General features: G+C 40.2%; 1 protein-coding gene across 4 annotated transcripts in view; it reads right to left on the reverse strand.

Annotated features, from left to right (window-relative positions):
* Window positions 1-12,330, reverse strand: part of LOC117272029 (polyamine-transporting ATPase 13A3-like) — a 33,417-nt gene extending 21,087 nt beyond the window's left edge. Inside the window, exons 1-13 of one of the 4 annotated variants that reach the window (XM_033650705.2) lie at window positions 11,961-12,330; window positions 8,769-8,838; window positions 5,479-5,652; window positions 4,938-5,111; window positions 4,663-4,733; window positions 2,952-3,035; window positions 2,731-2,800; window positions 2,500-2,634; window positions 2,290-2,362; window positions 1,964-2,095; window positions 835-1,002; window positions 526-683; window positions 25-213 (exon numbers count right to left, since the gene is read on the reverse strand). In XM_033650705.2, the coding sequence (XP_033506596.1) occupies window positions 25-213; window positions 526-683; window positions 835-1,002; window positions 1,964-2,095; window positions 2,290-2,362; window positions 2,500-2,634; window positions 2,731-2,800; window positions 2,952-3,035; window positions 4,663-4,733; window positions 4,938-5,111; window positions 5,479-5,652; window positions 8,769-8,819 (1,479 nt within the window). In that variant the 5' untranslated portion in view covers window positions 8,820-8,838; window positions 11,961-12,330. Of the gene's footprint in view, window positions 1-24; window positions 214-525; window positions 684-834; window positions 1,003-1,963; window positions 2,096-2,289; window positions 2,363-2,499; window positions 2,635-2,730; window positions 2,801-2,951; window positions 3,036-4,662; window positions 4,734-4,937; window positions 5,112-5,478; window positions 5,653-8,768; window positions 8,839-9,209; window positions 9,235-11,960 lie in introns of those variants that run through there. The other 3 variants (XM_033650706.2, XM_078173195.1, XM_033650707.2) reach the window with 3 other exon arrangements.
* Window positions 12,331-12,379: the final 49 nt, after the last annotated feature.

Genomic DNA, 12,379 nt, shown 5'->3' on the forward strand with positions numbered 1-12,379 from the left:
AATGCAAACTGAGGTTAGGACTACCTTATCAAAGCAAACCAGGTTCAGTTGACCACACATGTTGATCCTCTGAGGACTGATGCAAAAGATGCCGACGCGCTTCAGACGACGCTGCGCATACACAATACCAGCTGTCATGGCTGCAGGTAGGGCTGGGGGCACAGTGATGGTGATGATGTCCAGAGATTCAATGATGATTGTTTTAGCTGGAACCTGGATGAGATCGAGGAGGAACCATCAGTAACTGACATACAAGAGGATTTCTAGAGGATGACAGAATCCTAAAGGCTCTTAGAGAAGCTGCATACTTAGTAGGGCCACCCCCTTATAGTCGACCAAACATTAGTCGACCAGAAAGGTCATTAGTCGGCAAGATTTCATTGGTCACTTAGTGGGCGACTAATCGACTAATGGCCCTAAATGACGACTGTTAGTCGACTAGGAAAATTCTTAGTCAGGGGCAGCCCTAATCCTTAATACATCAAATCTGAGCTTCTCCTTTCATGACCCAGAAAAAAAAGACACCTTGTTCATGATGCTGAGGACGATAGTGTAGATGAAGCCGATCCCTGCCACTCCCACCAGACACAACAAGAACAGGTAAGCATCTCGGTACAGCTTGAAGTCTGTGGGTTTAGGATGGAGGATGGAGCGCACGAGTTGGCCTTTCTCTGTACTGAAGCCTGTGGGAACACATGGCATTGGATTATTTTCTTGTCAACACTTGTAGTGTCTGAGTATGTGCAGCTCGAGGGGGGTCAGTCTGTGCCCTACAGCTAAATCATCACAGCTATTTTCAACACCAAGGCTGCAAGCTGTTCTCTTCTCTGTCACCTGTTCGGACCACAACAGCCTCCACAAGTTCTCCAGCGTAGAAGCGGGTCTGGATGACACGGGTTCCACAGAACAGGGTGTGTCTCTTGTGCTCCTCAACATCGTAGCTCCCAGCCGCGTCCTCGCCTGCACTGGGCAGACTTGTCTTGGTAACTGGCACGCTCTCTCCTGAAGATGGATGGACACCAAAATTCCACTGAAAACCACACCTCAAACAAAACAACAGCAGCAGAGTTGTACAACCATAATTAAAATTAATCAAACGAAATGTTACACCAAACCAAGAAAGTTCTCATGGGATGTATCAAATGCTTTCTTTTGCTCACTTTAATGAGTTTTACAGTTTTGTTTTATTCTGTGTGAAGAACTGATGCTCTATTCATATTCATAAGACGTCACATGCAGCACACTGTCGTACAGAAGTAAACATCCAGGCCACTATAGTCTGAGTTTATGGTCTCATCTATACATTTATATACGGTGGAAGACAGTGAAGCAGATAATTACAAGGATGTGGAGAAAGAGAGCCAAATTTTTAATCATGACTTTTTGTGGAGCAACTTCTGTACAGGGGTGTGTGTGGATGTGTGGTCCATGTGTGTGTGTGGTGGGATCGTGACATGAATAGCTTCGCTGAAGCAGATTTAATCCGAAAATTCAGGAAGTCAGAAGGTACTTTTAACTACATCTGTCAGGGCCTCTCCACAAGACTTTCCAAAGTCACATTTATTCCTATATGACTGCTCAGACCTGAGGTCGCATTGCAAAATATCAGACTTGTTTCTTATCTAGGACCACATATCACAGAGTCCCAAGTCAGAATTAAAAGGATTAGATTCCATGTCGTTTGTGCTGTTCACACTGATATGAAGAAAAAAAAAAAAAAAATCTGAGCCAAATATGAGCAAAAAAATATCAGGTTTGGGACACTTGTACCTGCAGTCTGAAGTTAGTAGTTACATGTGTTGGATCATTATTTGTGATGCTGGCTATATCAGTTCATGCAGTAATTATTACTAGTAGCAGCAGTGGAAGTACAAAGACACATTGGCTGGCTATATCAGTTATGAGCACTGGTCAATAGTACAGTGAGGGCAGAATATAATATTTATATAATATTTAATACGACCTGTCAGCATGCTCTCATTCACGATGCAGGCCCCGTGGATGAGCACGGCGTCACAGGGCATGATCATCCCATTTGCTGGAATAATGATGACATCACCGGGCACAAGATCTGTTGACATGGCCTGCTCAATATCTAGAAACAACATTAAGAAGAAAGGAAACTGTGAGACATCAATAATGTGATTCATGTATTACAGAATAGCAGAAAAATAATATGTATTGTACACAACATTAAAAAAGTTAAACACTATAACGTCATCAACATTAGTCACTCCTGAATGATGATGGACAGTTCTGTGACAGTAGTAAAGACAAAGTAAAACATGCCTTTATTTCCTCTGCACACTGACACACAGACCACGCTGTGTGCTGCCACCATGTCGTGCAGCATCACATATTGCTGGAATAAGAGAGACAGTGCATCAAAAAAGTGGGAAACATACTTCTGGAAACACACAAATGGACAGGATGCTGAGAGCAGACATCTCTGGAAAGATTATTAAGATTATTTGGTTGTGCTATAACTGCATGACTCACCTTTTTAATGGTATACAGTGAGGTAGCTATTGAAATCACAGACATGAACACTATGGCTGAAGCGTAATAGTAGTAATCTTCCGCGCTCCACAGAATGACACTGAAGAGCTGGAAGATGTAGAAAGGATTCAAAACCTGATGGAGACAGAGACATACAAGATTAACAGTGATGCTGTTAGTTTGCTCAAAGAAGTGCCAGATGTGATATTACTCAAAGAGCTCTAAACTCACTTCCTTTATGAGGAGCTTGAATAGAGACGGCACTCTTACAGCAATCTCATTCTCCCCGAAAAACAACCTCCTGATGAGAGAAGGAATTTGTAAGTTTAATATGATCACTTGCCTGTGGAGGAAGTACATGTTCTGATGTTCCCTCCACAGTCAACTTTTTTCTATATTAGTAAATGAGATGAGAGACCAATCTGTAGGAAACATGAAATATGCGTATGTACCTGTAGTCCTGCAGTGTTTTAGAAAGCCCAGAGCTGTGTTCAGAGTGGATGCTTGCACAGCTCACCTTCACATCCTCCAAGCCTCTAGAAAAGTTGCACACATTCATTTCTACTGTGCAGAGCAACAGATGTACATGCAAATAATTTAGTTTATTTTAGGGATGCACGAAAATATCAGTATGTCATCGGCATCTGCTGATAAAGGCTTTAAAATAAAAACTGCCATCAGCCTGAAATGAACATGTGAATGACGCTTTAATTGTGCAACTTCAATGAGCTGAAACAGGTCACATTTGTCCTGGTTGTGACTTTTGGCAGGACTGTCTCCTGGAGGAGAGCTTTGTCTAAGCCTGTTAATGAAATTTTGATTTGAAAATGTCCGTCTTTACATCTACATCTGTCCGGACACATATAATATAGGTAATGAGACTTTAAAATAATTCAGTGTATTTTTTGGCTAACTAACTCACATCTTCCCCACAGTAACACAACATCTATACAATCAGCACAGTTTCAAAGTGGACACCCAAGATTAGTGTCACCAATTCAGTATCTGACCAAATGTCTCCTCTTCTGTTCCTGAGTTATGATGTTGAATAATGGTCAGAAAAGCATTGTTGTAGGACATTATGATCATTGACATTATGTCATCACTTCATCAAAATATCCTATAAGACATTTGTGTGAAATGTTGTCATAATAAGCTTATTAATTCTTGAGGTATGGCCAAAAACATGTTTTTGAAAACAGAAGGACTCTTCATCTCCAACATATGGACACTGGATCAAGGATCTTATGTATCATTTACAACTGGAGAAAATCTGTTGTTTAATTAAAGGATCACCTGCACCTGGAAACAATTTTTTATTTTTTTGACAAATATAGAAGCTGAAAAATTGTAATGAATGCTATACGCCCCTTACTTATCATACAAGTTGATTAATTTGTCGGAATTTTTCCCTTTTTTACATATCCACATATTTATTTATTTTTTATACTTTTTTTTTTTAATTTTTTATACATTTTTTTATTTTCATTTTTTTCTTACTTTCTTGTCTATTAGTTTTCCTTTGACTGGTCTGGCTTTCTCTGTTTGTTCCTGGGTTGATGGGTGGGCGGGGTTATCTTTTTGTCCTTACTAATTCTTCATTTGTTTATAATACTCTGTACATCTTTATTGAATTACCAATAAAAATACCTTGTTTGGAAAAAAAAAGCAAGTGGATATTTGCGCCAGGTGTAATGAAATTCCCACCAGGTGTTACCGAGATATCGCATTTACGAGAACGGGACAGAGGGACGGATTGACATACGGACAGACAGAAAAACATAATTCCTCCAGCCACAGCAAAATAAGACATGTTTTACATGTAATCTAAATTAAATTTGTTTCCTGGTTTGCTCAGTAAAATGTACGCAGTTTTGAAAAGCATTGTATTCTATGTCTGCATCTGCCAGTGGGGCCATCATGATAAGAGTAGCCATAACAATTATGTAAATCCCACTATTGTAGAGACTTGGACTAAGTGGAAAAATATGTGCATATATAGGTATCGGTGTCTGCAACTTGCCAAAGTGAGTAAAAAATGTAGAATATTGGAAAGTATCAGATATCAGAAAAAAATTAAATATCATGCATCCCTAGTTTATTAAGCAGAGATAATAAACTATTTCTAAATACAAACACAATGTTTTTTAGTGGGACTCTTACTTATAAAATTCAAAGTTCTGTATGACATCATTCCAGTAGTATTTGGTGCTGTGGTGGGTGAAGTAGAGGATCTAAGAGAGAGGAGAGAGAAGGTCAGATATCGACTGTGTAACAACTATACAGATTAAACCAGCCAATTAAAAGTGTAGACTCCAGACTTAAATATCTTAAAAACCAATCAATTACTCAAAAAGTGATTTATAATAGAATATAAATCTAGAATATTGCCAAGCAACAAATGATGACAAATAAGAAACAGTTTTCCTCTGATGTACCTGAGCGGGCTGTCTCTGGGCAAATTTCCCATGATGCTCCTTGTGCGCAGCACTGATGCCCTGGTCTCCATTTGGCGGCTGAGCCGTGGACTGCAGATCCAAGCTGTCAAAGGGTTTCATCCCTGGTGCTGACATCACATGTACTTTGGCTCGAAACCACTGCCTGAACTCATCCTGTTTAATGATATAAAGAAGTGCATTTTCCCTTGGCTGTGAGATGACACTGAATTCATCATTTGCAGTGTAATTCAGTATGTGTGTGCCAAAGAATTTAACATGTGTCAGGATGATTTATGATCAGCAGCAGAGGGAGCTTAAAAGCCTGTGATGGAGAAATAGATTCATACACATATAGAGGTACAGTAAATCTAATTTGTGTTTGTTTTAGCAGGGGAATACAGCAATTTCCTACTTTACAGATGATGAATTTACATGTGTCTCCTGCATCATATATTTCTCATATGAAAACAGCAAACTAGAAAAAATTGCAATACAAATCCACTGGATAGAAAAAAGAAAGCAATTTCTGCTGTTCTCCTACCCTGGTCCTAAGCAGCAGTGTGTGTGCCTCCCTCAGCGAGGTGTGTGTGCAGGTGCCCTTGACGCCCCACTCAGGCAGCCAGTAGAGTAGGAGCAGCAGGAGACCCCCAGAGCACACAGCACCTACACCCACCAGGATCATCTTCCACAGACAGGGCTGGTAACCCCACACCTCCTGCACAGGCAGATACTCATATTAAAGAAGTATTTCACTGCTGGAAAGATCTTTGCATAAAACTGGGCTGTCTAAGCAGGAGAAAAGCGCCAGTACTTTTGAAATTGATGCTACATGACCAGAGAAAACAGAGACAAAGGGCTGTGGCATTTGCATTTGCTCAAGATGTAGAAAACCTACAACTACCAGAAGGCACTGCACCACAATGGTCCAGTAAACGCCCCTGGTGGTAGCTGACATAGGCAGGTAGGACATTATTTTCTTTAAGGTCAAAAGCAAAGTTTCAACATTTTGCAATTACATAGTCTGGGTGACATGGAGTTAATATCGGAGAGTCTATGTTAAATCACAAGTCTCCACCCCACCTGCATCAGACTTTCAGTGCCCACTAGATTATAAAACTCCACCCTTCGTGCCTGTGACTCTCTTTCTCCCTCCAAACATGCCAGGCAGGACAAGGAGAGGACTGACATGAGTGACACATAGACTTTTCACCTTTATAATGTTTTACTTTGCTAAATGTATTACTTCAAGTTACCAGATTATTTTGTGTTTATTGTTCTACGATTCCTGAGTTTAAACAGTTGTTAAGAAGAAAAAAAGAGAAATTATAGCTGCTGCGCAGCGATGGGTGAGGTCTAGGCATTTTTAGGCAATTCTGAGTAACAAGCAGAAGAATTGGAAGACATTTAGGAATTTAGCAGCACAATCAGCCTTTTTCATCAGCTGAGGCTTGAACTCACAACCTCTGAGACTAAGAATCAATTTCTATCTCACTGAGCTAATTAGTCAGTGATAATTCATGTGTAGCTTCACAAATTGACTAAGCCAGACGTGCAGGTTTAGCAGGCGTCCATGCATGGAAAAGCAGATTTCAAACCACTGTAAAAAAATTCATGAAAAACTGATGTTTAACTAGTTGAGCTATGTGCAAAGTGAGAAGCCTCAGATGGTTTCACACTGAAGTATTGACACTGGATCTTTGTGCACAGTTTGGTTTATTTTCAAGCATGAGAAGGCAGATTTTCCAGCAGAAAAAAGACTTGAAGATGCTGCACAGTGATCAGTCACGCTCAGGCAATTTTAAGCAATAAGCTGGAGCACAAGATGACGTTTACATTACAATGTGGATTCTGCACCAGTTGAGGCTCGAATCCACAACCTCTGGAACCTAAGACAGTCATCCACCGCTCTGAGCTAATTGGCAAGTAGCAACTCAACAGTGGCTTCACAAACTGAGTAAGCCATTCACTGTTGTGTAGGAAAGCAGCCATCCGTGCATGGAAAGGCAGATTTGAAACCACTGTAAAAAATTCAGTTATCGAAAATACACATATTGCATCTAGACAGCATGGAGATGTTGGTAATTTGTTTGTAACAATGATTGATTTGCTCCATAAGTGAAAAACTGATGTTTAAAATTGCCATTTTTACATTGACTCCAATTGTTCACATTAGAGCAAAATTCAAAATGCTGTCAAAAATTCAGTTTTTGAGATAAAAGTCTGAAATTTGCCACACATCATCTACCATGACTCTAGAATTTTGTCATTTTTTCATGAACATTGAAGATTTATTTAGCAAGAATTTGCATGTATATGTTTACAGTACCGTTTACAGTCAAACATTTTGATGCACTGTAGGCTCAATTTTTGATAAATCAAAAATCTCAGTCTGAAGATGCTCTGTTGCAAGTTTGGTGTCAATTGAGCAAAAATTGTGGGAGGAGATAGGTTTAAGAAATTTTACAGTTTTTGAAAAAAAACAGAGTGCTGAACTTCATAATTTTTAATAGGTTTGTGTGTACCAAAGTTTCTTCAGGATTGGGGCTACAGTTTGATGAAAGTTGTGAAGTTGTAGCACGTATGGTTGATTTGTTATGAATTTTCAAAGTTTTGAACTTTAGACGCTTGCTGTAGCGCCACCATCAGGACTATTGGCTTGAGTTTACAGCTGAGGATATCTGGCATGAGACTGGACCTTTGTGCAAAGTTTGGTGAGTTTTCACCCATGGGAAGTATGATTTCCTCGGAAGAAGAAAGAAGAAGAATACCTAGCTGCCCGGACCCTAATTACATAGTGGATGCACCCAAGATGTGAGTTAAAAGATTAATTTACTAATACTATTTTTTATCAGTATTATTGTTTAACACTATACAGAGCTGTAATGTTTTCTTTTAATAATTCCTTTTTACAGAAAAAAACATCTGACAACCACCTGAAAACTGCACATCCACCATGTCTACAATTAAGAAACAGCTCCCTGGATACTGTGTTTGAATGTGCACCCCAACGTCAGATGTTCTGTGAGCCAACAGCAGCGTAACTATGCAGTTTTTTCCGGTCTATGTACACCTATCTAATATAAGTGGTGTCTTTTCTTAAGTTTTTTGGGTCAATCTTGTCAACAAAGAGCTTTTGAAAATGATATTTTTATGTATTATACCTGTATTTGGGGTACTACTACCTCACACACATATTCTTTTGCTTAAGTTTCCTCTTACAGGAAAACTTATAGTTTTTCTTGACAAAAATGAGGAAGTACAATCTGTAGTTCATGCAACTGCCCTAGAGCCAGCAAAAGCCCATCGGATGACGCGAAACACATCATTGAGAGGATCTGAGATATGAGATGAGCAGGGAGATCTGGCTGCTGGTAAGAAGTTTACCACGGATAATTTACACACACTACCCGCATTTTTATGATACAAAGCTGGTTGAAAATCTGCCAAGTCTTCCTTTACCAAAACTTTTTAAAAGCAGACATTTTGATTTGTCACAGTAAAAATTTAAGTGTTCCAGTAAGCCATGGCAGTGTGACAGTGAGTCAGCATGGAGAGTACCTGGACCCTGAAACTGAAGCAGCTAAATGAATTCAGCCATCTTTGCTTTTTATTTTAATCTACACTGATACAAATGACTTATGTCCTCTAAAGGCAACATACTATGATTCTCTAGTTATGTTTTTTGATTGACATCCTCCATTTCCCTCCAAACACGTCAAAATCACACATCAAACTTTAACAACACAAAAGGTGAGCGTTTAATGATACACTGTTCATTAGAAAAGACAATTATATGGTGAAAGAAGCATTAAAATTGGAAGTGATATTTACCATCTCATCCTCCAGACCCTGGTTTATAATCTTCCCCTCTCTCGTCTTCATTCTGTCAGAAGTGCAACAGCTGCAAAGAAAGAGAGATCAACTTCATTAACTTTACTTTACTTGGCTTGGGCTTTCTTATCATAGATGTCGCTGACTCTGTCTGGTCAGCAAAGATGTCGCAACTTCAATATCGGTCAATTCAGTTTTATGACTTCTGAGGCAAAAACAAAGCCCAAACGGGGAGAGGAAGTCAGTGATTCATTTACTTTGTATAGAGCAGGTCATTATTCCTCACTGGAGACGAACAGAAGAAGTGGAGTGTGTTTGTATAGCATTAGACATAAAGACTGAATTAGGGGAAAAAAACATATCTACTTTGTAAATAATGAGCTGGAGAGAAAGAAGATCTCTTGCAAGTAACAACCTGAGTAAACCGCAACACCTACCTACCTTCAAGGCAGCCACGTGAACAGGCACTGTGGTCAAAGCCTCTGGTGATAACAAGAAAACAGACTCAAGATGGAGACTGAAGTACGGCCTCATTTTGGCTTGACTGCACTGACTATATTCAATGTAATGTCCGATCTGTAGGATTTTAACTGAGCATAACCTAACAACTCCATCTATCTGCACAGAGTGAGAACAAGTCATTAAGGTGATATGGTGTTGTGTTAGGCAACAATCCAGCGCAGAAAGGCTGTCATACATGAAAACCTTTGCACTGTGCTCACATGTTTTTGTTCAATAACTGTCACACCTTCAGTAATGTTTGACTCCCAGTCAGAGCGACCTGACTCCTTAATAAGCACCATCATGTATGAGGTAGTTTAGTAAAAAAAACACTTCTAGGGCTTTTCTCCTTTTCTCCCATCATATTAAAACCAGGAGCAGTGTCCCCTCATGAGGGCTGACGGTGGTGGCAGCATCACGTAGTGCTGCTGATGCTTCTCCACCGCAGGTTCAAGGAAATAAGGCAGTAAAACAATTGCAACAAAAATAAAGAGAAACCCTGTTTGAAAACTTGCTGCAGTCTGCACGCCAACCGGGACTTTGGATAAGATTTATTTCCCAGGCAGACAAAGACCTCAAACATAAACCCAAAGCTACGCAGGGCTGGCTTCCAAACAACTATGTTAGAGTCCTAGAGCGGCCAAAGGAGAGTCCAGATTTCAATCCAATCCTGAAATTAAGGCAGGGTCCCCACTACAAATCAGGAACATTTAAAGCTGTGGTGGAGAGGAAAAGGACACTGAACAAACTGTTATCCATGAGGCATAATCCTGTCCACCCTCTCCACCTCCTACTGGACAGACACTGGAGCGCTTTCTCTTTCAGACTGGTCCAGCTTCAAAAGTGAAAAATAGCAAACTGCAGGAAGTTTGTGCAATTTGGATGAATTGGGGGCAAATTTACTGTGAGTATTATATTAGAGATGAGATTTCCTGTTATTTTGAGTCACTTTCATACAATTTTCTGTCTGTATTATGTTATTTTACATATTCAATAAGCGTCTTTTATTGTTGTTATCATTTTATTGTTTTAATAGCTCACGTACTCTAATGCAGGACGAAGCTGTTTAGCAGAGAGTGAAGGCTCTGTGATCATAGCTTGTGTTCTGGTCTTCATTGTGCCTTTATGCTGTGAGATTTTCTTACATTTTAAAGTTAAATAACGTCAGCACAGTGGTGCAGTGGTTAGCACTGTTGCCTCGCAGCAAGAGGGTTCCCGGTTCAAACCCCCCATCCAAAGACATGCAGGTTAATTGGTGACCGTAGGTGTGAATGTGAGTGTGAATGGTTGTCTGTCTCTATGTGTCAGTCTCTATGTGACCTGTCCAGGTGTACCCCTCTCGCCTAGTGACAGGGTCCAGCTCCCCTGTGAACCCCAACAAGATAACCGGTTATGTAACACGAATGAACGAATGAACTAAAAAAAAATAGGAATTTCATTTAGTTTTCTTAACAGAAATGAAAGCAATTCTGAGATATCCCTTAAAGTCATGATGCCGTTGCCCCTGTGAACCTTTGCAACACATGGTGGGGGTCAGGACTCTGAGGTTGGGAACCACTGTGCTGAGGATTTCTTTTCTATTGACACTGATAGATATACTAATATGTGTACTACTGTGTTTTTACTGCTTTTGTGCAATGCCTAAATAGTCTGCTGCTGTAACATAAGACTTTCTCAGAGTTGTGTCAATAAAGTATGCCTACATCTGTCTGTCTATCTATTTCAACTGGATAGCACTTTATACCTAAGTTTACACATTACAGATTCCAGATGAGCAAATTTATCTGCACAGACTCAACTGTAACTGCTGCAAAAGGTGCCTCCACTACATACTGCCTTCAGGGAGCCAGTACAAACACTGTTTTTTGTGCTTAAGGTTCAAGGTTCATTATTTATTGTCACATTACAACACAGGGTGACACAACGAACTGCAGTTATAGTCACTTTATGTAACACAAGCAAAGTTACACAGAACTCATACTGCACTCCTGCAGTGTGTGCTTGTGTATGTAAATTCAGATTAGAGTTTTCACACCTACAAATGTTGTAAGTGTCTGCAAATCCCATTAAACCCTACATAATCAGGGTGTCTACAAATATAACCAAGTTAAAGACTTTTAAGACCTTTTTAATACCACTTTATATTAAATTTACGACCAAACCTGCAATGGAAATACACATCGTGTGTGTGTGACACATGTGTAAGTTCTCTTTTCAAGTAAGCAACAGTTGGGTGAGTTTAAGTATAATGTGCTTATAAAAATGCTATTTCATATTGCAGTTCTTCGGTCCGTCCAGTGATTGTAAATCTGAACTCAACAACTGAAGACCTTTTAAAGCCTTATGTTAAAGAAAACTTAATTCAAGACATTTCAGGACTTTTTAAGGACCTGTAGACACCCTGGTGATTCAAAGCTGTGAAATAGTAAAACACAGAAGGTGGATACTTTTTAAAGACACTGATCAGCTCCTGTGCTGTTGGTATAATGTTAGTAAGGACACGCTTTAAACCCGAAAACCGTTAAGTTAGACGTGTCCCTGCACAGGGGAACACAAACATTTGCACACAGTTAGAACACTGGACCTGATCGCACCAAATAGTAACTGAGGATGAAGCGCAGTTACTCTCACATCACATAGAACAACAATCTATACAAACACCGTGTCAATAACTCATGTGCATTAACTTACCGATGCCTCTCCGCTTCTCTATCAATGCATGACACGTTACATAGTCAGTTAGGTGACTGCAGCGTTGCGTTACCAGTTTGCCCGCGTGCCCTCTGCAGCCGTGCAACACTGTGGATCTTCACGTGTGTCTGAAGACACGCGCCGACACAACACAGATCCACGCTGCGCTGGCACCGGACCGTCCCAAACCGGTCCATTCAGAAGGAAGTGGGGAAAACAGGATGTGAGGTCACTAAAGGACACCGTGTTTGGGCCCCAATTTCTGCACTAAACACTCGGGGAGCTGCAGCGACATGTGCAAGAAGCAGAAGAGAGACAGGCTACATGTAGGCCTATCCTCCATTCTCCTTTTTACTGCCTCTCTGCCTAACAATGCAAGATTTAGTAATGGGCGCCCACTGGTTGGAGAGTACGGGATG

The sequence above is a fragment of the Epinephelus lanceolatus genome, chromosome 12 (assembly GCF_041903045.1).
Source record: "Epinephelus lanceolatus isolate andai-2023 chromosome 12, ASM4190304v1, whole genome shotgun sequence".
Taxonomy (NCBI): domain Eukaryota; kingdom Metazoa; phylum Chordata; class Actinopteri; order Perciformes; family Serranidae; genus Epinephelus; species Epinephelus lanceolatus.